This window comes from Azolla caroliniana, unplaced genomic scaffold, assembly GCF_043228905.1.
Source record: "Azolla caroliniana isolate FFs.n. ecotype wild unplaced genomic scaffold, voAzoCaro1.0.p SCAF_3, whole genome shotgun sequence".
NCBI lineage: Eukaryota > Viridiplantae > Streptophyta > Polypodiopsida > Salviniales > Salviniaceae > Azolla > Azolla caroliniana.
The window spans coordinates 6,271,945-6,296,998 of NW_028230438.1; the positions used below are offsets into that span (position 1 = coordinate 6,271,945).

General features: G+C 37.8%; 3 protein-coding genes across 3 annotated transcripts; 2 read left to right on the forward strand and 1 right to left on the reverse strand.

Moving 5' to 3' along the window:
• LOC147866037 (hsp70-Hsp90 organizing protein 3-like) lies at window positions 1-3,831 on the forward strand. Its single transcript, XM_087316407.1, has 8 exons — window positions 1-955; window positions 1,069-1,357; window positions 1,451-1,536; window positions 1,741-1,911; window positions 2,016-2,068; window positions 2,157-2,223; window positions 2,313-2,372; window positions 3,330-3,831. Exons 1-8 carry the CDS (start codon window positions 41-43, stop codon window positions 3,441-3,443), a joined length of 1,755 nt encoding a protein of 584 aa, XP_087172533.1. The 5' UTR covers window positions 1-40; the 3' UTR covers window positions 3,444-3,831.
• A 1,705-nt stretch (window positions 3,832-5,536) lies between these two features.
• LOC147866038 (uncharacterized) lies at window positions 5,537-14,052 on the forward strand. The gene is made up of 5 exons (XM_087316408.1): window positions 5,537-5,691; window positions 8,122-8,189; window positions 8,292-9,357; window positions 9,744-11,579; window positions 13,591-14,052. Exons 1-5 carry the CDS (start codon window positions 5,544-5,546, stop codon window positions 13,755-13,757), a joined length of 3,285 nt encoding a protein of 1,094 aa, XP_087172534.1. The 5' UTR covers window positions 5,537-5,543; the 3' UTR covers window positions 13,758-14,052.
• An 847-nt stretch (window positions 14,053-14,899) lies between these two features.
• Window positions 14,900-20,579, reverse strand: LOC147866039 (uncharacterized). The gene is made up of 6 exons (XM_087316705.1): window positions 19,852-20,579; window positions 18,072-18,310; window positions 17,780-17,915; window positions 17,646-17,705; window positions 16,462-16,670; window positions 14,900-15,868 (listed from the first exon to the last, which is right to left on the reverse strand). The coding sequence occupies exons 1-6, from the start codon at window positions 20,534-20,536 to the stop codon at window positions 15,047-15,049; spliced, it is 2,151 nt and encodes a 716-aa protein (XP_087172831.1). The 5' UTR covers window positions 20,537-20,579; the 3' UTR covers window positions 14,900-15,046.
• Window positions 20,580-25,054: the final 4,475 nt, after the last annotated feature.

Genomic DNA, 25,054 nt, shown 5'->3' on the forward strand with positions numbered 1-25,054 from the left:
GATCAACTTGACAGGGTTTTTAAAATATTACCATTAAGTAATGGCTGATGAAGCCAAGGCAAAAGGAAATACAGCATTTTCAGCCGGGCAATTTGAAGAAGCTATCAAACATTTTTCTGAAGCGATAACATTAGCTCCTTCAAACCATGTTCTATATTCCAATCGTTCAGCATCATATGCATCACTTCACAAGTATAAAGAGGCATTGGATGATGCTCAGAAAACAGTTGAATTGAAACCTGACTGGGCAAAAGGATACAGTAGACTCGGTGCAGCATATATTGGACTTGGAAAGCATGATGAAGCAGTAAAAGCATATAGTAAGGGATTAGAGTATGAACCCAATAACGAATCCCTCAAATCAGGTCTATCTGATGCACAAACTGCCAAGGCAAAACCTCGTAGTTATCCTGGTGCTGCTTCTCCTTTTGGTGATATTTTTTCTCGACCAGATGTATGGGTTAAACTTTCTCAAGATCCAGTGACGAGAGGATTTCTTCAGCAACCAGATTTTGTTCAGATGCTTCAGGATGTCCAGAAGAATCCTGGGCATCTCAATTTGTATTTGCAGGATCAAAGAATGATGCAAGTTCTGGGTGTTCTTCTAGGTATTAATATTTCTGCTGCCTCAAAAGAAGATAAAGAAACTCATGGTGGGCAGTTTGGTAGTGGTGTGAATGAAAAACCAAAAGCTCCTACCAACACTTCATCGAGTTATTCTTCATCTGAATCAAAGAAACCATCAGAGCCTGAACCCATGGAGGTTTCGGAAAATGGGAAGGAAGTATCGGGTCAAAGATCTGAGGCTTTGAGAGAGAAGGATGCTGGGAATGCTGCATATAAGAAAAAGGACTTTGAGACTGCAATTCAGCATTACACGAAGGCCATTGAATTGGATGATGAAGATATTTCCTACATTACAAACAGGGCAGCTGTTTACCTTGAAATGGGGAAGGTTAGTATATCTTTCCTATGGGTATTGTATTCATTGCAGACTACTGCTATGGGTGGTAACGTGTCTTGTTTTCCCCGAATCCAAGCATAATGAATTTCTGCTTGTATGTTTAGTATGCAGATTGCATTGCTGATTGTGATAAGGCAGTAGAAAGGGGTCGAGAATTGCATTCAGACTACAAGATGATTGCAAAAGCGCTAACAAGGAAGGGAACTGCTTATGTGAAGATGGCAAAATGCTCAACAGATTATGATTTGGCTATTGAAGCATTCAACAAGGCTCTTACTGAGCACAGAAACCCTGACACCCTGAAGAAACTAAATGAAGCAGAGAGAGCTAAAAAGGAGCTTGAACAGAAGGAATACTTTGATCCAGAAATTGCTGAAAAAGAGCGGGAGCTAGGTAGATCTCCACTATTAATATATATAGTGTAAACGTTTTTATTTGTGTAATGTGGCAGTTGAGGAAAGTGATATTTTCCACTGTGATTCACAGGGAATGAGCTCTTTAAGGAACATAAATATCCAGAAGCAGTAAAGCATTACACAGAAGCTATCAAGAGGAATCCCAATGATCCCAAGGTTATATATTAAACCTGATAAAGTGAAGAAAAAACAAAGTTTTGATTACGAAAATGTGAAGCTTAGAAAACCCGTAGTGTGGTTTTTCATTAATTTTGCCATTGCCTTGTATACGTGAGCTCCTCTTGGAGTTGTCAGTTAATGTAAGTAGGTGAATTTCACATCAACCTCTGTAAGTTGGTAAAATGTGCTTAAATTTTGCAGGTTTATAGCAATCGAGCTGCCTGCTATACAAAACTTGGAGCTTTGCCAGAGGGGTTGAAAGATGCCAATAAAAGTCTTGAGATCGATCCAACTTTTGTGAGGGGTTATGCCCGCAAAGGAGCTATACAATTCTTCATGAAGGAATACCACAAAGCTTTAGAGACATACCAGGCATGGCAAATTTCTTTTTTCAGTTCTTTACAAATAAGTTTATGATGTTTACAAGGCCTCTTTTCTGACAAGGTTTCATGTTTCCCTTTGCTGAGGTTCTACAGGCTGGTCTCAAACATGATGAGAATAATCAGGAACTGCTTGAAGGTGTCCGAAAGTGAGTTATATACATTGAAATATCACTTGCTGACAATTTGAACACTGTAATGTGGCATTCCTCACTGTTGAATCATGTCTTTGTGTAGATGCATTGGACAAATTGATGCAGCCAATAGAGGAGCTGTCAGTGAAGATGAATTGAAGGAAAGACAGGTGAATGCTGTACCATTATATGATAAGTTTTGGTTCTTATGTGCTCTCTGTTTGTTTATTAACCAACCTCTAATATTTATATACATCAGGCAAAAGCTATGCAAGATCCAGAGATACAGAGTATACTATCTGATCCTGTCATGCGCCAGGTATAGATAATATATGGTTTTATGCAATCTGATTGATGCTCAAAGATATGATTTTTTTTACTTAAAAGATTAATCTCCTTTATAAGTTTCTTCATTTATCTTGATCCTTGAGACTCCACCCAGTTAACATTATTCCTGATTTTAGAGACGAAGAGATAAAGAGAGATTCTAAGCCCAAACGGCTGACCTTTAGTACTGTTGCTAAATAGGAAATGTCAACATGAAGTAGGAAGGCCATGGTGTGCCATCTGCTTTGCTTGATATTGGTCTTGAATGAGAAATTGAAATATGAAATATAGTAAGTAGATAGGAAGTCGCACTATAGTTTTAAGATGAAACATATTGCACACATCTTTGCATTCTTATCGTTTTGGTTTTCCTTTTGTCCTGTTTCTTCACCTCTTCCAAAATCATGACTTATCTGAAATTTCCTTTTTGACTGAACATGCAAAAAAATAGGGTGAGAGAGCTCAAAATTCAATGATTAACCTATTTGCGTTTTCTCCTAATTTCCTTTTGACTGAACATGCAAAAACATAGGGTGAGATAGAGATCAAAATTTAATGATTAACCTATTTGCATTTTATTGTGAATATAAATGGCCCACATCGCATGGCTTTTACTTAGCTCTTGATCCATAAGATGGAGCTAGAACTCAAAATTCAATGATCAACCTATTTGCATTTTATTGTGAATATATGTATATGGCCCAAATCACATGGCTTTTAGTTATAAGGCCAATCAAGATATTCTGGATTCTGAGAGGCTATAAGAGGAGCAAAATCCCCAGATTGAAACATTGCTTGCATGAAAAGATCTTAGGCCAACTAGTGAAGGATTTTTTTCAATCCCTTTTTTACCATTGTTTATATGTAATGAACATTTCTATAAGGTACGTGGCATTGGGCAACTTGAGCTAGCTATCTGCTAATTATAAGTTCTGTTTTTTCCGGACAGGTTTTGACTGATTTCCAAGAGAACCCTCGTGCCGCACAAGAGCATACAAAGAATCCAATGGTAATGTCGAAACTTCAGAAGCTAATGGCTGCGGGTATAATTCAAGTGCGATAAAAAAGGAAATGGATTTGTGGAGCATTTTTTGATGAAAGGAATAAAGTTCGATAGTTGGAATTAGAACCACAGATTATGAAATGTTGGAACCGCGAATTGGCTTCCTTTATCCTTAACAATATCGGTTTTGCATCCTATTGCTTACTACTTAGTAGCGCGATTTATGTTCCATCTTTGCTTCTACACTCTGGGATAACTCTTGGGTATATTATGTATGTATCATTGTTGTTTGTAACCGATGGACAGTACTTACTCTTTTGGGGCAATACTATGGTCATATTTAAGGGAAGGATACAGATATATTGGGGCAGAGTAAGGTTTTGTAATCAGTCAGTAAGTTGATCTTACAGTTTTCAATCATGTTAAAGAAATATGTGTACACACTTAATGTTTCTTTTTATGCTTACTCTTTTGTGGCAATACTATGGTCATATTTAAGGGAAGGATACAGATATATTGGGGCAGAGTAAGGTTTTGTAATCAGTCAGTAAGTTGATCTTACAGTTTTCAATCATGTTAAAGAAATATGTGCACACACTTAATGTTCCATACTCATCTAAGGATGAATCTCATCCGATAACTTTTCTTGGATGAATAGTGTCCGAAACTCAAATGTGAGGTTGGTCACTTTAGTGATTGATGTTGTGGCCAAGGCATTTAATTTTAGATCTAAATCAATTGCTTGTATCTTCCCTAGTGAACCCACATTTCCTCTTGTCCATGCTTGCACATCTATCACATTTGGGATTGAGATTAGTAGGTTCTTGAGATGTACAATTCCCACCTGATCCGCCTAGCATCCAAGCACAATGTCCATGAACTAGGAGCATTCAAAGTAGTGACTGGCTTGGAAATTCTAGCATGTAGTTTGTCTCATGGAACTAACCTTATGTTGTTGATTGTTCCACTTCCAACGCCACTTTGTTAAAGCAATGAGCACCGCTTTAGTGAGACTCTTTGAAACCTTATCTAGTCGTTTTCACAACTAAGGTCAAAACCTTTTCCTCTAGAACTCTTAATGAAACCACAAACTCTCTACCACACTAATGTTATTTTAAATATTGGGTGGAAAATAGAAATAATGCACAAATAGTTTATCAACGTAGTCAAACAATGGGGAATACGAAGACCAAATTATATGCTTAGCAAAGTACAAAGCCCAAATATAACAAGAAAGGAATGGTACGATATGAGCTTTAGCTCATGTGCTCATTTCTAAGCTATTTTAAATATTGGGTGGAAAATAGAGATAATGCACAAATAGTTGATCAACGTAGAGGAACAATGGGGATACCAAGACCAGTCACCAAATTATATGATTAGCAAAGGACAAAAGCCCAAATACAAGAAGAAAGGAATGGTACAATATGACCTCTAGCTCATGTGCACTTTCGTGAGCACATATATCCTATTGGTTGGTAATGAAGAACTGACTTGTTTCTATACTTATCAATTGTTTGTTATCCTTGATAGATAAACCATCTGTTGGATTAACTCAACCACACTCAATGTTATCCCATACTCGAGAAGGTAGCCGATTCTTGTTCGTGCCAACAAAATCTACTTTCTCAACATGTGGTGGCCTGATAAAAGTTGGGGAGATAGATGGGTTTAGGGATCCCTAAGACTCACTCATGTAACACTTAAAACTCTAGAACAACACCACAATGAATGATTCGACGCAAAATTGTGGAGCCAGAACAGAACTAACAAAACACAGTCGACACCATCGCGGTGTGTAACAATGGGGACGAACATACATACATACATACATACATACATACATACATACATACATATATATATACAGGGTTTTCATCAACTATTCGATGCTTGGATGGGACGAAGACCCAAAAAAACAACAACGAATGAGCACGAGTATGTATCTCAATTGTGTTGTCGGGTTGGTTCGGGCAGGAGACACACACACACAGATGGACCCCGAAAGGGTCCTTCGAGAAATCGAGACTTGTCCACAAGAGTGTGAAGAGAAAAAAGAAGGTGATATTCACCTCCCTCCCACCCCCAACAAAACAAAACAAGTTCATGGCAGGCAGGGCCATGCTCAAAACTCCATTCTATACTTAATGCATTTTTGATATGGAGTTACTGAGAGACTCAGGAACAGAGCAGAACAGAGTAGGCCCCATGGCCCCCAAGAACTCCAGGATCATTGCTGTGGATACTAGCCTCGGCACAAGGTTCATACTTCCTGCATCTCTGGACTCCACCGTCTCTGACCTTCGAGGTTTGTTTTTCTTATGGTTTAGACCCCTAATCTTACCCTAAACAAAAGCAAAGTTTATGATGCTGTGGCTTTATAAGGCATGTTTGTTTTTTTGGGTCATATACCAATATTTCCATGTATTTATATGCATTTTCCATAACAAAATGTAGAAGTAGGAGAAGAATATAAGATGAAGCGCGGCTTGATGATGGTTTAGCTAGAAGAATATTGGCTTTTCTTAAATTTCACGGAATTTGTATGATGTCATAATATCAAGAATTCCATGCAGCTATATTCATTTTCCATAGCAAAAAATACACGAGTAGTGTGAGTATACATCAAAGAAGAAAACTTCCATGATTTTTTAGCTAGAAAAGCATCTGGCATTCTGTAATTTTCATGGAAGTTGCGTCATTTAACAATTCTATGTAGCTATATTCATTTTGTACAGAAATAGTATACAATGAAAGTAAAAATTTATGTATTGAAATATTTTTTGTAGTATTGTACCGAAAGAATTTTGTAGAAATATCCATTTTTGTTTCTATAAGTGTAGCAGGAATATGCAATTAGAGTAAGAAAGTGTGCAATGAAAGCTAAATTTCATGAGGGTTAAGGATATCAGATATTAGGACGATAGATCACAATATCAACCAAGATAATACCATTTCTGCCCTTTATGCAATCTCATTAATGCTTGAAGGAGACAAAACAGCATTCCTCTTCCTGTCATGCATACAATTTAGTTGCCTACTGTCTTATATTTATCAATGATTTATTTATATACTTGCTTTTATGTACTTCAATCCAAAACTCTCACAGACCAAAACATGGATATTTATTCGAAATGGCAAGATGTGGGACACCCTCGGGCCAGTGGGGCCCAGGTGAAAAAAATCCCAAAAGGACCACCTTGACCTGTAAACGCTTTTACAGGTCACAAGGTGCAATATTTTGACATGTTGAGATGCTGAATGGATGATTTTTGTGAACCTCTATTGTTCAGGTATATTAGCATATGGGTTGGGCTATGGGTAGAAATACCCGAGTTCCCCTGACGGCTGGATCAGAAGCCCAAAGTTGCTTGCACAAAAAAGGATAGACCATACATCATATGATTGCATAACCTACCTAGAAAACGAGATTAAGAAGTGTTATGGATCATAATCCACATGTAGAAAAATGTAGCACTGGAATTTGGTATACCTTGTGGATGGATAAACACTCTTAGAGAGAGATGTGAACGGGATGACTTCCATTAGAAAGGCAATTGAAACCATATGGACAGGAGCTCCTTATTTTCATGTGTGTAACCCTATACTTTCTAGTTGCAGAAAAGGTTTATTACATTCCATTCAAATGAGTTTTGGAGTTTCATCATCAAAGAAATAAGAAACATCAAAACATTTGGTCTTTATGGAAGACATACACACATGTATATGTCCATATATGTATAGATATATTTATGCAGATATTTATATAATAGATATCCATCTCTTAATATACAAGCATTATATAAATCTGAATTCAAATCCCCTGAATCTAGAAACTCCACATTTCAGATTATAACAAGACTATAGTGCCTTTAAAATGGCCATATATGTGATATATCTAGAATAGAGTCATCATTGATAAAACCTTCAAAGATTGTTTCTTGGAGACGAAGAACTCTTGGGGGTTGAGAGGGAACCCTGAGGAATTTTAGTAGATAGAGATTGTAGCTCGAGAAGAATGACATATACATTAACATATTTTAAGAGGCCAAAATGGCCTATTAGACTGAATGAGAGATTGAATATTAGAATGCTGTCTCATCTTTGAGAACAAAAAACCCAAAAAAATATAACTGAATTAGTAAAACTGTCTAGAATACCAGGTGATCTTTTTAACTATGCACTTAATATTCTGAGCTTAGATGAACTGAAATGTCTATCTGTGAAAGATCTCCCACAAGGCTGATCCAAGATGAAGAGTTCTCTAAAGTGAAGGAAGCATCCTTGGTGTCGGGTGTTGATGGCTTTATTTGTCAGTAACAAAGGTGGTGGGGCTGTTGTCCAGATGGTCATGATGTCCAAGCACTGAAAATGTCTGTTTCTCAATTTATTGTAAACGAAGTATGCACTTGCCACAAAGAAAATGGTGCATACTATAAGCACCATCCTTAATAATTCGATGGATGCTTCTTTTCTCAAAATTTGCATCTAAGTAATATTTAGAAATTAAAAAATGAACAATACAAAGGATTAGAATATCTGGATTAATGATACTACGTTATAGACTCTGAAATGAACAAAATGTTAGTGGATATGCATGATACAAAAGCACATAGATAATAATGTCGTCATTAGTTAATTCATCTTTTTCAAGTGATACTATGCATGTTTATGCTTACATTGATTTGCTATTTAACAGCTGAATTGTCTACTAAGATTATTTTTCTTTGTCTTTCAGGTCTAATACAAAAAGAGCACATTGCATGTTTTCCAGATCTTGGTTTGGTTAATGTTGGTTCTCTAATTGTAAGAAACTTATGCTATCTTATTTCTCAGGAACAGTAGTTCTGATAGTACTTATATATAAGAGTTTGCTATTCAAATGGCTTTTCTCATCTCTAATTGCAGGTAGAATATAATCACAAAGAATATCATGTGACAAATTCTTTACTTGTGGGTCAACTATTCAAGAGAAGCTGGAACAAGGTTTATGCACAGGCTTCTCAAACTCGCTCAAAAAACGTTTCAGATGATTATAAACATGAAAACTTCATAGATGGAGAAGCAAGAAATATGTGTCTAGTTCTTGATGCAGCAGTACAGTGTGAGAACTTGAGCATTGAGAGACAAACATCTAACAAACATAGTGTTCAGCAATTACCAAGTGATGTTAATAGAGTTGATTTAACACTAGTTGAGACTGCTAAATCCCATGGGTTGAATTCTATTGAAAAATGTGTGGATCCTCAGGGAAATGTAGACTCTCCTTTTTTCTCAATGGAAGCCCTTCATCCACAGCCTTCTTCCCAATTGGATTCAGCACAGTTATCTGATTCAGGGAGAAGAATGCTAGAAAAGAAAAGAAAACGTAAAAAGTCAAAAAAAAGCTCCCAGAAAGATGGATTACGAGCAGAAAAACGGAAATATGTGGAAGAGTATACTGCAACAAATGATAGGGGGAAATTAATCGTAGATAATATGGAAATGCCTTGCATTAAATCAGGAGATGATACGGTTAGGAATGATATTTATTTGCAACTTGAGGGTAACCAAAGCAAAGATGAGAGACGAGCATTGTCTAGCGCAAAACCTGTTCATCTTAATGTAAGGGATGTTAATTGTGGACATGAACCAAAAGGGATGGGAGATTCCATAAATGCTAGCACAATAAGAGAGCTGAAAAATATTTCCAATACAGATCATGCAGACACAGATACAAAACACCAAATCGTGCATTCTAATACACATAATGCTCTGAAAGAGAATGAAAATCAAAGTGTATCTGATAATGATGAACAAGATGAAACATGCAAGACAGCAGAGGAGGTTGTTGATGCTAATAATAACGAGGATGAGTTTTTGAACATGCAGAGGAATATGACTGATAGAAACTCTGAAAATGGCACCAATAAAACGGGATTAGAGGTTGTACTTTGCCCAGAGGATTCAGATTTCGTGAGAGGCAATGAAGAAGGTATTGGAATCTGTTTTATAACAATTTATGTATCTTTCTATTAGAAATCCTTTCTAAGAAGCTGGCACTGGTTAAAAATATATTCTTTTAATTCAAAGATATGTTTTTATCCAGTATCACTGTTTCCGATATAGAGGTTATAGGGTTTTGTTTTTTATCTTGTGCACTTTACCGATTCATCTCTGCTATATTAACTCTTACTTTTGTGGATTATTCACAGAAAAACCATTTTAATTTGTTGTACTTATTTGATATTATTGATGTAATTATTGATTATATTTTTAAGTGAGAAGAACTTTACAAGAGTCATGACAGATTTTCCTTTTGTACTATCTAAAATTGTGGTTTCTAAACAGAAGATATTAACAATTTTTTTGCAATAACAGGTACTAAAGAGGCCTCTGTTGAAAATATCATGAAGGGATGTGAATGGGATAAGACGAGAGAATATCCTATACGACTTAATGATCACAGTATTTTACTTGTAACCAGTCTTTCCGCTGATATTGTTCCTGAGACACAAGAAAGTGAAATGAACACCCTAAGCGCATTAAATGAAGAAAACCATGAAGATATGGATGACAATGAATCAATGAAGTGTCATGCAGATCTTCCACAAGTATGTATTGTGCCAGATGCTAAATCAGATGAAGCATCCGAAAATGATAAGAAACATTGCGAAAAGCAGAATGTGATTGACACAAACATATATGCACAAGGTGAACATGCTGTTGATCTTCAACAAGAAGATAAACAAGTGGAAAATGCTAAAGGATTTCTGATGGATGCAAGTCAGGATAGTGATTATGAAGAAAAGCAGGAACTTAGTGAAGACAAAAATATGGTTAATGTGGACCTGAAGAGTCATCATGATAATGATGATTTTGCAGAAGAAAGAAAGAAGATAGATGTGGACTTGAAGAGACAAGGTGAAGGTCATTGTCAAGAATTTATTCTGGTAAAGTCTGGAGGAAACACAGACTCTAAAAACTGCAACAATCCCAACGAGTTATTAGCAAATGAAGAAGTAGAACCCCATGCCAAGATTTGCTTCACAACTTTTGAGCAATCAAATAATATTGAAAAAATAACAGAATTGGAATGTGGAGACAGGAACCAGACAATGATTGATGACAAAGTTTCTGCCAAGAAAAAGAAAGCGAAAAGGAGAAAAGTCTCGCAAATGCGTGATAGTTCTAAGTCCAGTAACCGTATGCTTGAACAGCAAGAACAACAAACAAAACCATCTCCGGACTCTAAAGAAATTCCTGCTGTGAGCACAGAAGCTAAAGCAGAATCATCTTCACATAATGATGTGCAAGGAAATAATGGCAAGCAAGAAGAGAGCCCATTGAAGATGGATACCATAAGCCATGGTCATCCAGATGTCAGATCTGGAGATATTGGATACTCGAGAAGTAAAAGAAGGAAAATGAACTTGTTGAAACAACCAAAGGAATTTGATGCCGAAGTTGAGTGTAGGGTCGAAGATAACTTGCTTGGAAAACAAAGTAAATCTTCGAATCATGTTGCCAAGGAGAACTTGGAGAAAGAAAATTGTTCAAATGTGGAAGCGAATTGTGAAACTCCTACAGATACAGCTCCTAAGAAGAAAAAGAAGAAAACAAAACACAAAAAGAAATCCTCATTGAATCAGGATATAGAGGAAGGGTTAGACGGACGTTCTATCCATGAAGGTATACCAGAAAAGCATACGAATCAAAATGAAATAAAAGAATTGAAAGAAGGTTGGGGCAAAGAGATAGAGGGGGATACATATATGGATGCATCAAAGAGGAAAAATCAGGATAGTTCTGTGGAAGGTAAGCGTAAAAAAGGACTCAAAAGTAAGAAGAATCTCCTTGCAAATATGGATATTGATGTTTCTCTTAGCACAGATCATGCAAACGTTAAAGATACTGGTTCTCCTCAACAAGAGGCCTTTGATGAGTTTGAGTTTCACAGTACTGAAACTGGAACTGAAGAAACTTCCTACATTGAGGGTGGCAATGATAAAGGGGGATTGGATCTGGATAGGCTTTGCTCAAATATCACAGATAGTGCAGAAAAAGAAAACTTGAACACAAGCTTTCGGAAGACAGCAAGAAAATCTGTTCACCCAAAGAGATGGATAACCGTTCTTTCAGGGAGACTCGTGCCAAGCCCTAAATCAAAATCAAAGAAAGACACTCTGAGTACTGCTAGTCTGACTCCAAACGCAGGTACTTTCTAGTTAGTGTTTTATAAAAGAAATAAGACCACATATATAAAATAATATGGAAAAAGTAAAATGTCACCTGCCTCAATGGACATCCATTCTTCTGCAGGTAGAAGTCCATGAGCTAAGAGTAAGAAGTCTCAAATGCTTCTTTTAAAAGCCTAGGAAAATAATCTATGTGCCAAATAGTTCGGCTAGAAAGTGTTGCACTTGGGTTGTGAAAATCAATCTCTCACAACTGTCTTTCATCTATTTAGACAATATCTCTCTCTCTAGTAGAAGTTTCAGTCTAAGTGCAGAATTCTAAGTACGTAGAAGTTCTCAAAGGCAAGACAACATTTTAAGATATAATCTTTTGTTCAATCTATCTCGTGGTCAGTGCAACAAGCTAATGGTTTCCTTTGCTTTATATGGCTGTCGAGAATAGGGTAGGTGCTATCCTTCTTCGGTCTACTAACAAGTTACGTAGTTTTCCCTTGGCTAACACTCTTAATAACTCTTAACCTCAACCTTAGACAAAGTCTTTTAATATAGAAATAGGCTTGTAAACTTAAAGTTGCTGCGGATGGTACAAACTTCGTATCGCACAGCAACGGCATCTTTGTGAAAATACTGCTGGACCTGTGGCAAATTATCATATAGTGAAACTAATTCCGTGTATGTAGTAAAATTAATTGAATCCACCAGTTATAGCACTTCTACCATCCGAAACAATTAATCATTCATGAATCAAGCATACAAAAAAGAACATCAAAAAATCGCACAAGAATGTCACTAAATCTTGCATGTCTCAACTACTAACATACACGCATCTGCTTAAGATCAAGAAGATATTACAAGGATTAAATAGACTTGGAGAGATTAGAGTATGCTAAAGAGAGTAATTAAGAGGATAGGAGGTTTGGGAAGCCCTACATTAAGGATAGAGAGAGAGAGTCCCAAAATCAAGAAGTATAAATATTTATACTTTCATCTTCATAATTCTTTTACGTTTTATATATCTACATATTTGGCCCGTTTTGGTGCCTCATTTCACATAAGCTTTGTTTCCAAAGGTTTTCTAGAGGGTTTCATTGCTGGGCAAGTTCTTTGTTGATTTTTGATGCTCGAACCTAGTCAAAGTGTAACATGGTCTTATAGACCAGTTTGGCCTTTTTTCTAGGACATGTTCATTGAAGAGGCATTAATTACTATATAATAAATAACAATTTGTCATGTGTGTGTCCAATAGATCTTTTATTTCCCATCTTTTAAACTATTTCATATCGTTAAGTGCCTAGCTAGATGAGAAGTGTTAGTTTTTGTACCCTGCTTCCTATGTTCCAAGCTTGTTTTGGCAATCTGTGATCAGACATACTCTTTTGCATGTCAAATAGTACCTTTGTGGACCGAGCACTTCTATTGAATAGCATGACAAGATAGGATGTTGAAGATTTTACCCTCAATTGTCTACATAAGAAGAGTTTTTGGAATTTGTCTATTTCATTCTATGTGCGAAGTGAGATAATGCTTTGAAGCAACACTTACATAGCATTGAATAGCATCAATCTCACTTCCCATCCTATAACCTATATTCCACCTATTTGTCAATTTATCATCCACAAATAGTAATCATTTCTTTGTTACATCTTTGGAGGTCATCTCAATGAACTCACTCCAATTAAGTATGCATTCAGACAGTCAAGGTGCAATCGCTTATATGGGCCTTATCAGATATGTAGGGGCATTATCTACCTGGAACATGTCACTGTTTATAATTGCTAACATTCAGTATTTGATCAAAGATCACAAACTTAACTTAGATCTCCCATTGATGTTCGTTAGAACCTCATTCGCTGAACAACAATCAAAATTTAAGGCATTTTGGTTGAATGCTAATAATGCAATGCATTATTGTCTTGGCTAATGTCTCACTTACTTTTATTGTTCCTTTGATTGGATTGATTGTTTTGAGGTATAACCAAATCTGCCATGGTGTAAACACTTTATCGTGTTCCTTTTTTGTTCTTTTCTAGGAACTGGCATGGATGAAATGGGTAGTGATGATGATAATACCGAAGAGAAGAAAAATAGTCATGTTATGTCTGAAGATGGGCAACTCCTCTGTCCATATGGATGTGGTAAAACTTATTCCAAGAGGACCTCGGCTTATTACCGACACAGGCGGCGATGCAAAGGTTAACTTTTATACCTCCCAGGAGGAAAAACATAATACGGAAAACGAAAGAGAGAACTTAAAAGTCGAATATTAATCTTATTTATAGCTGTTTTGATCCCTGGATCTATTTGTACCTCTTTTTATCTCGACATGTTTATAGCCATTTTGTTCCCAGTGATTTGTAGCTCAAAAATGTAGATATTTAGACATGATGACTTCAAATCCATGATGCTCTTCACCGTTGTATCTTGTCTTTTTGTTTAATTCTCCTATCTTATGGAGTATTTAATTATAATTCTGCGCTTATTTCAACACTTCAGTATGTGTGTAGTTATTCCTGAAGTCATCTTGGATTTATTGTCGTGGAATAAATTGATTGGATGAAAGTTTTAGATATAGTATACTTCTTCCATGTTCTACTAAACTCTTGTTTGTGTACGACCACTTGAGGATTTACTCTCCAAAGGTAAAACACTAGTCCTACTTACAATTTACAACTTATTGCTTTTTTCAGAAATGCTCAGAGCATCTATTGCAACAATGGTCTATTTTATTTACAAGTTCCAATCCACTAATTTGTTCTATGAGAACAAATACAACAACTAATTTGGTCCTTTTCCTACAAAACAAATACGACAAGCCGATATTCTGTTTTAGGTTCTTTGACAATCGTGAAGGTCCTTATTGCAGTTTGTAGATGGTGTAAGACACTAAATGCAAGTAAGTTAGTTACTTCATTACCAGAAATCTGTAGGTTAATTGTCACAAAGTTACAAGTGTTTTAGCCGTATTAAAACATTAACTCGGATAGTGTTTGAATGTTAATTAGCTCCACGGAATAAATAATGTCAACAAAGTTGATCAATTTCGAGCATTGCTCAGAGAAGGAAATTTCACAAGCAACCTCTCATATGACGGTAACAAACGTGCAACTATGATGTGGGGACCTAAAGATTAAGAATACATTGTCCATGCAAAGATACCCTAGAATCAACAAAACAGAGAATCGGAAGTATCGACACGGTTGTTTTGTTGTATAGTATCACCTTGTGTTCAAGCAATGAGTAATGATGCAAGAGACAACCCTCCAAAGACATGCGATCCAAACTCCTTGTGTCCAAAGGTGTGTAACGAGATCTCTCTATGTCAGATCCTCGAGTATTACATTGTTTAAAAGTTTTTGGGCGAAAAGTTTGTCACTTATACCAGACACCACCACACCTTTGTTATGTTTACACCAACCCACAAACACACACATCATTTGGTTTTGTTTGAACTTTGAAGTGGAGGTAAAGTTTTCTCAATGTACTATACTAGGATTTAGGTTGTGTGTCTTTGGTCTTAGATTTATGCTTAAAGTAGCTACCAAATGGGAAGAGATGCTTGTGCTTAGACTTGTGTGGCTCTTGCTCTTCTTCACGGTGGTGGGCAGACGAGGTTGGCGGACCCGAGGTCTCGGACACGGCTGAAAATGGCGGAGATGCTGTCCTTGCCGCCATTGTCATTCCCGAAGAAGCATTGATCGATGACCTTCTCGGGGCACGGGTCGGATAATTGACTACCACGGGAGGCGATGGCGGCATGCTAGAGGTGCTCGGCCGCCTGGCATATGTGGTGGTCGAAGCCCGCCGGGCAGTGCCATAGGGGCTATTCGCACCTGTACTCGAGGTATAGCCGCCCGTGCCCCCGCCCACCCCCATGGGCAATGTGTTCGTCCGGAGTGTCGATCGCCTTCTCTTCATGTTCGCGGCCGCGGCCGCGGCTGCCCTCGCCTCAAGGCCCGTACTCGTGATTGACCTTCGAGGAATCGGCCCCGGAGAAGACCCCGATCGGCCTTGATCATGGCTAGGGTTAGGGTTAGTGTTAGTATGGCTTAGCATGTCTTGGAGCTGCTTCACTAGATCTTGGTCATTCGGGTTACTCGGATTCGCGCCCGTCTTGCTTATCATTTCTTGCAATTTCTGGAGTAAGGCTTGATCATTGGGGTGAGGATTTAGGTTTGGTTTATTCACACAAGCAGCCCCCACCACAGTCACGGCTACGAAAAGCTCGCCGTGATCCGCTTCACGCAGCTTGAATGCGATCTCATGCCGCTTCCCATCTCGATATAAGCTCAGATCGAGCTCTGCATAGCCCTAAAAAAGAAAACAAAAAATGGAAAACATTAGCTCCAATAATAGTAAAGCCAATGAGAAGCTTGGACATGAAGCCCTAATTCTAAGAATTAGAAGAGAAAAGCCCTAAGCCCTCATTATTGGAATCAAAAGCCCTAAATTAGATATAAATACCCATGTTTTACAAAGAGCAAAAGACATGGGAGTAATTTCCAGGTAATTGCCATAAAACTTAGGGTTATCTTAGGGTAATGGCTTTGGAAAACTAAGAATTAGAAGAGAAAAGCAAAAACCCTCATTATTGGAATAAAAAACCCTAAATTTGATATAAATAATTCCATTAAAATTAGGGCTATCTTAGGGTAATGAGATTTGAAAACTAAGAATTAGAAGAGAAAAGCAAAAGCCCTCATTATTGGAATCAAAAACCCTAAATTAGATATAAAATACCCATGTTTTCCTGGCAAGAGCAAAAGACATGGGAGCATTAAAATTAGGGTTATCTTAAGGTGATGACATTCGAAAAATCTATCTATGATCAATAATTCAACCATTTTTCTTCGATTCAATACTCAGATTAGCCACCGTGGAAGGAAATCGGAGCCATGACTCACCAGCTCATCATCGACAAAGACATCGCGGTCTCGACAACGCAAGAGGAGCTTGTGGGCGGAGCTCAAAGATGCCGTGATGGGGATCGTGAAGCTCTCTCGCCACGACGGATTGAGTGTTTGCTTCTTTACCTTCGTCTTCAGCTTAAGGTAGCTGGGCTGCTTCTCGGTCTCTCCGATGCGTGTTATCGTCACATAAGGATCGGATAAGCCTGCGCGAGGGAGGGAAGAGATTAAATTATTGCCAATTTGAATGTAATGAGAGAGATAGGTAGATTATAGACTTGTGTTTATATATGTAATCATATCTATGGAATGATGGAACCCAAAACTAGTGCATACAAATGTGGCTTCAATGGCCTTAAAAGAGGATGGAGTGAGTGAGTTAGTGAGAGTGTGTTGTGAGTGAGTGTGTGTGTGTGTTGGGGGGTGTAAAGGTTAGTTGTTCAAGGCCAAAAATGTTTTGACTACATACTTTTAGTGTCCTCTAGAAAAATAGATGTGGATTTTGAACCCAATATGAGTGGGCCAAACAAAAGAATGCCTATATATAAGCCATGGCTAACACTAGAATAGACATGTCTACAAGAAGAAGGAGGAGACATGTCTACTTGAAAAGAAACACGAGTACACATAATGCATTGCCTCGTTGAAAGGAGCCTCATTATAATCTTAGTTTTTCACCAATTTTCTCTAGTTTTCTAGTAAAAATGATAGCATTGCCCTTTTTATTGTAGGATAGGATAGATATTTTATCATCCATGAGGAAACCAATTTTGATAAAATAAACATAATATCTTGTATGTGACTCCTTCTCGCTAGGAAGGGGGAGCTACTAGTCAATCGTAAAAACTTTCAACGTCAAATTAGTGCAAGCCTTGGAGGTAGAGATCTGAGTATCACACTTAGATTATCATGCGCGTCTTACTAGTCATCATATTTCTCAAAAATTACCTTTATAGGTAACAAGAGAGAGAGAGAGAGAGAGAGAGAGAGAGAGAGAGAGAGTGTATGTGTGTGTGTACATGATTGATGACAAGAAAGAAAATGTGAATGGGCATGGGGATAAACGTCGAGATTATAGTGATCCGAGTCTTGATAAACACGTGTGATATGCCTATCTTTTGTCAAACCAATGCACCAACACACTTGGATATGTACAAATGCATAATATTCTGGAAGGATACCCGACATATCTTTCCCCATCAAATGTCTTCCTTCGATAATCTCCAAGATTGCATAGCATCCTAAACAAAAGTATAATTGTCATGTCAAGTTTGACATCAATAAATACAATGATTGGGAGTTATGTTGTGCAAACTTATACCTTTCGAGTCTTCTTTAATTGGATCCAAGTTCAAACCATAATCGGTACCCCATAGTTGAATGAAATCAATGTCCATCTTCTCCGGATAAATAAGACCACAATGTTGGATTGCCAAATGGATAGAGTTGGACTACAAAAGCCAAGAATATACGAGTAAAATCTCTCAATTATGTGTATGCTTGCAACCAAAAACTTATTGCTACCTCTGTTTGACTTTAAATCTCTTAAAAATCACATTATTATAAACAAGTGCCCTTATGTGCAATGAGCTGGGTGGAATACTTACCACCCAATTTGCAATGATCGGTAGATCCGTAAGGGCTAGGCCACTTGACGACATTGGTCGTATACTTAGGTTGAGGTTAGGCATGGAAAGAAAGCAAACCGATAGAGCTGAAACATAGGGTGAGTAAGCCACGAACTTGAGACCAAGGCGTAATTTGCATTTGATTGTGAGGTGGTCACAAAAGAGCTTGGTTGCAAAATAACCCATGGGCACCGTGAAAACCACACCCATATTGTCACCTGAAATGTGGACACATCGAATCATTGGAACCTATCTTTATAATATTAAAGTTATTATGTGTGAAAATGTGTCTCCCCACTAACTAAATGATGAAATTATGTATGTAAGCCTCTTCTTTGATTGAATTTAGAAACCAAAACAATGCTTTGGAGCACTGAGGACAATGATGGGATTACGACAAGCGACCAAGCAGAAGAGAGCCGAAATTGAACGTATTTACCTAATGAGGGAGGGGATGATGATTAAATTCAAATGAATTGAATAGTGACCTTGGAGAGGATCATTTTCTCCATTAAACAAAAAACAAGAATACCTAAGAACCCTCTTCTATATTGCCATAACCTATTAACTTATGTCTAGTTGTTTGTTTAGTTTATTCAATAATTATAATTCAATCTATGTCAAGCCATGAATAGATAGAATCAAGTATTTGGATAAAAAGTATATAAGCATGTTGAATCAAAGTTTGCCAAACTTTGATGATGCTTATAGTATGAACAAAAATGTCAATAGATTACATGCAAGGTACTTCGAGTGTGTTGTATGTTTGGAATATGATCGATTATCCAAATCCATGAGATTAAAAGGGAATTGACTCCATATCCTATCCACTACTTGAAAAGAGTGTACGAAATACCCCACCATATGGTAGTGGACTAAAGATTGGGGTCTATGGTGTTGGGAACAATTGTTACACAATCGCTCATGCCCCCATCTATCTAGTCCACATTGTTTGTGCTAAAGGAATTTGCGCAATCTCCATTTGTGGTTTCGGGTGTAGGGTTTATATACTACTTGGGCATGTAAACTACCTCATAAATGTGTAACCTTAAACACAATAACGACAAACATAGAAGGCATTTTTAAAACCCAATTCTTTAACACACTTCATTTAGCAGAAAGGCCAAGCATGAAATGTGTAACATATCCATGGAATCTCCATACAAAATGGAGGAGAAGCCTGATAATATTTCTTACCCTCCTCCAAGGTGGTAGTAGTACACTATGCATCTCTTCTAACTACTTAACATTTGGTGGTGGATCATGAGTTACTTGGCTACATGTGGGTTTCCAAGTTCAAAAGTAGAGTCTCACAATGTGTGGTACAAACCAAGTAAAACACACACATTGAAGAAGCAACTCCATGACATTGTTGTGAAGAATGGACATTGAAATATATATATATATAAGTTTATATATATGTATATGTATATATGCTAAACCCTAGACCCTGATTATATCCATGACATTATTGTGCAGATTAGAAATTGAAATATATATATATATAGATTTATATATGCATATGTATGTATGCTAAATCCTAAACCCTAAACCCTAAATATATCCATTACATTGTTGTGCAGATTGGATATGGAAATATACATATACAATATATGTATGTATGCCAAACCCTATAACCCTAAATATATCCATGACATTGTTGTTCAGATTGGACATTGAAATATATATATATTTGTACATGTATGTATGTTAAACCCTAACCCCTAAACCCTAAATATAGATAGATAGATAGATATACCTGCAACAAAGGAGAGGTCCATGTCGAGCTGCACGGCATCGCGATCGTCGGTGCTCCTCGGCCCCGAAGACGAAGAACAAGAAGAAGAAGAAAGCGGAGGCGAGGAGAGCATGGAGGGGTACCGGAGCTTGCAAGAATGCATGAGGGGCGGCGAGGCCCCGAGGCGGACGCGCTCGAGCGAGATCTTGTTCCCGCAGATCGGGTCGAGGAGCTCCCGGATCTTGGTTTCAAGAATGGGCGAGACTAGGCCCGTCTCCCACGTGGGCCAGCATGCGCTCATGAGCCCATTGATCCAATCCTCCACTGAGGAGCCGGGACCCGAACCCGAACCCGAACCTGAATTGGAACCGGAACCAAACCCAGGACCAGAATTGGAACCGGAACCGAATCCGGGAACCGGACCGGACCCTCCTCCGGTCTGGCGGATCTGTTGGAGGCGGTGACGGTGCTCGAGCCACGAGCGCTCGAGGCGGGCCTCCTGGTACTTGCGCTGCTGGCCATCCACCAGGTAGAGGTAGCAGACTGTGCAGAGCACTACTAATGGGGTGCTCATGATCTGTAGAGTGCCTGGCATGTGGCATGTCCCCCAGATCGCCGCCATCGCCACCACCACGTGTGGGAACAGTGGCCAATGCTCCACCACTTCCTTTGCTAGCCTCCTTGCTGCGTGTACCATGCTGCTCATATCTTGAGTGATCGATCCAATCGATCGATCTTCCTAGCTCCAATGGTGGGATCGATCAAATCGATCTGCCTAGCTCCAATTGTGGGGGATCCGTCGAATCGATCTGCCGAACTCCAATTGCGGGGGATCGATCTATCTGTCTAGCTCCAATGCTCCAATGATGGGATCGATCGATCTGCCTATCTGCAATGGCGGGATCGATCTGCCTAGCTCTAATGGCGGAATTGATCTATCTGCCTAGCTCCAATGGCGGGATCGATCTTTTTTTGCTTCGATATCTCTTCTTAGTCTGTTTCTGTCTTGAACTTCTTCTTCCTCCTCTTCTTCTTCTTCTTCATGACTCTGCCTCTGCTCCCTGTTCTGCGCCACTCCTCATACCATGGGGGTTGTTACGAATTTCCGAGATTTGGGTTCCTTCCAATGGGCGTTTTTCTGTAATGGGTTCTGATCGTTCCGTCGACAGAGCTTTGGAATTTACTTTCTGCGATAGAAAAGCCAGATTAGGGTTACGTCAATTGGGCGATTCTTGTCTTTTTCCTGTAATGTGGCCTGGTCGATTCCTCTTGTGATAGGAATTCAGTTCTGAAAGCGATTAGGGTTTCGTTTAATCGGGTTCCTGGCTGGAATTCTTTACGCTATATACAATTTCCCTGCGTTAGGGCTTAAAACATTCTGACAAAGACAGAGATTTTTAGGGTTTTGTTTCGACGGGCTTGGAATTGAAGCTCTGATCGATTTTCCTGCAGATATAGGGTTTCAGGCCTGAGAGAGAGAGAGAGAGAAATAGGGTTGCTGTCAGTGTCCTCCACGGATAAGGTCTTTTAGGGTTTTTAGACCATGGACGAATTTTAGGGTTTGTGTTTTCTTTGGGCTTCTCTTTTCTGCATGCAGACATGAATGGAATGGAGGGAATAAATCAAAATGAGGCAACGTTTCAAAATTGATGAAGTCAAAAGGCGCGACTACATCAGAATTCAATTCCTACTTCTGCTACGGTTTCCCAAGAAAAACAAAACCTTCAAAAACAAAAGAGCAGATCTCAATTTCTACTGTGTGTGTGTGTAACATTGGGCAATTGAACCGAACCACGAAACCACGAAACCGCTGTTTTTTTTTATTTTTTTATTTTTTAAAATTTGTTTTTTAAACAATCTTTTCATTTTTAGACCTTATTCTCGCATTTTATGAACATCTTTAAATTTAAAATAATGAAATCTTTTAAATTTTAAAAAAAAAAATTTAACCGAAACCGCAGTTTTTATGGTTTCGTGGTTCTATTCGGTTCAGGTTTCAAAAATTTTAAACAGTTCGGTTTTGACCCTCTCAAACCGAACCGTTGCCGATTGTTAGTTTCTAGCTTACATGGAAACCCTAAAAGGCAATATATGTATATATTAGGGCACCAGAAAAACTTCATAACATCTCTACCCTTAGAGAGGGTTCTTTCTAAAGTTGTCCCATAGGGAAGGGGAAGGGCCTTGGGTTCAGTGTTTTGGATAGAGATGGCCTCATGGACCATGGCAACGTGTGTGTGCAATAGTGGTCAATCTACAGTCTTATTCTTTCAGAGGAAGGAAGCTATTAACTAGGAACAACCCTGACAATGATCTAGTGGGTATTAGATAGAGAAACTCTCGATATGAGGCACCCACGGTTGCATATAGAATCTATATTAATGGAGTTGAATTCATATCACTAGGCCACCTATATTCATCTTGATCAAAACCTCACAATTGGATATGTTTGGTTGCAATTCATAAATGAGAAACATTTGGGCACTTAGAACATGGTATCAATGGGTTTTCCAAAGAGAAGCTCTCGTGTGTGGAGTTGAATTCATGTTGTGGGGCCGATGTTTGTATTCGATATCTCACAAATGGATGTGTTTGGTTGCAATTCCTAGGTGAGAATCAATCGGACACTTAAAGTGTGGTATTAGTGGGGATTCAATAGAGAAGATCTTGTGGGTCATGGCACATTGAATTCATGTCAGTAGGCTGATGTTCTTCTTGGAAAACTCACATTTGTATGCATTTGGTCGCAATTCATGGCTGAGAACCATTCAAGCATTTATAATGTGGTATTGATGAGTTTTTTATGGAGAACCTCTCTTGAGTTATGGACGTATACTTGTAGAGTTTAATTCCTCTCAATAGGTTAATGTTCATCTTGGAAATCTCACAATTGGATGCATTTGGTCCTAATTTGTGGTTGAGAAACATTCGAGCACTTATAACATGATATTAGTGCGTTTTTTTATAGAGAAGTTGTCGTGGGTCATGGCATGTACGCTTGTAGAGTTGAATTCATGTCAATAGGTTGATGCTCATATGTGAAACCTCACAATTGGATGTGTTTGGTCACATTCATGGTTAAGAATCATTCAATCACTTGTAACATGGTATTGTTAAGAGTATCAAATCATGTTATTGACTTTATTCCTCAACCACAAATTTGCAAGGTAGGAGCCTATTTGGATATAATTTTTACCTCCCTGTATGTAGTCTACATTCAACCAAGTATTATTAATGAGCTTGTGGTCATTGAGCACTTGTGTATGATCTATGCATATACTTTGTTGTCTTATAGCTATATGACCTTCCATTTGACAACTTTCAAATATTCTTGGAGTTTTGCGCACCATATTGGCTATGAGGCATTCTCTAGATTAACATTCATATTAAGGTGAAGTAACACATTTTTCACAAAGTACTCGTAAGTCAACAAAACTTGCATACCCTAATGGCATGTTGATGTAGGCATATTCTTATTAATACAATAGGAACATGTAAGTTGGAATGAAGGTGAACCAACTTTGTGTATTCCCTACAAATATGTCACGTTGGTTCGCAATCATAATTTGATCATAAATTGTTATTTTCGATTCTAGGTTATGAATACAACCAAAGTCGAGCCACAAACAAACTTTCTTTTAGTGACAACTTTAGGGCATAACACAAAATACTCTCAAGTTGTTAGTTCTGTTGAAATTATAGGATTTTGAAAAGTTACATGGATTTGGCATGCAAATAGAGCTCCTTTTTAAACATTCGCCTACATAGTCAAGCCGCAAACAAACTTTCTTTTAGTGATAACTTTAGGGCATAACACAAAATACTCTCAAGTTGTTAGTTTTGTTGAAATTGTAGGATTTTGAAAAGTAGGGATTTGGCATGCAAATAGAGCTCCTTTCTAAACATTCGCTTTGAGATTTGTGCCAAGTTTGGGTATGCAAACCTCAAGTTAAAAGATTTCACCATATACATTCCCATTGATTTATTAAAGATTTCACCATATACATTCCATTGATTTATTAATCAATGCATTTTCTAGGTGTTGGATCATTTAGCAAGTTTATGTGAAGATATTTACTAGGTAAGCCATTTTTTCCCACTCGAAAAGAAGCATTGTGGCGCTCCCATTAATCTTTTTAGGGTGACAAATAATCAAACAATGATCCTAGCAACCCATCCAATATATAAGGTGTGTGTGTGGGGGGGGGGGGGGGGGGACAATAACCAAGTCACATAAATATATAGGTTGTTATTTATTTCTACTTGTATATGCATGAAGAACTAGCAATAAAAGGATTGCCTTCTTATGGAATAGCAACTTAACAAGATATGATGCTCAATCACAATGTGAAATCGTCATCTTTTTGCACTACATACAAATTTAAGGAATGTTCACGGAATGAATGGCCACACCAAATGTTTCTAGGTTGAAATTTAAGGAATGTTTTTGTTGTAGCGAGCACACTATCTACGAAGAGTTCGAAAGCTAAAACGTTTTAATGATTGCATAGGTGGTCAATACTAGCAAGAAAATTGTACACTTATATCATGAAGGTTAGTAGCAAGAAAATTGTTTAGTGTACAATACATCACAATAATTTTGTTATTTTCAACCTACACAAGATCAAGATATCAAAGAATAGCATTAAGGCAAATGCTAAAGAAACAAAACTTGTAATCAACAATATCGAGAAGATATTTATCAATGATAGCATCAACTATGCTATCTACAAATATTTAGAGAAGTTTCAACATCAACAATACTTTCACCTCATATTAAGTTAGAATTTGTACATGCAATGTGCATGATAAGAAGCAGGCGAATTCACAATTTGGATCTAAATTAAGCCCACCACGTTAAATATTCTCGTTGATTAAGGGAACTTTGACGTGTTGGTCAATGATACAATGATTGGTGAAATGAATTTCTGTACAATGCAAATGTGCATATGTTGGTTGCCATTTTTTTGGTTGAGGGTCCACACAATCAACAGAGAGCCCAAATACACAAACAACTATGGTATCTGTTACGAGCATAACCATAACTTATCACGTGGTAGTTTGTATCATGGTTTTCTACACACGAGGATAAGAGTGTAGGGGTTAATCTAGAATGTCAAGAAGGGAGGATTACTATTAGTCCTAGGGATTGAGACAACTTGTAAGGACCAAGTGTGAACTTGCATAGGGGCCTTGGGTCTAACATTGAGTTTGTGATCTCGTG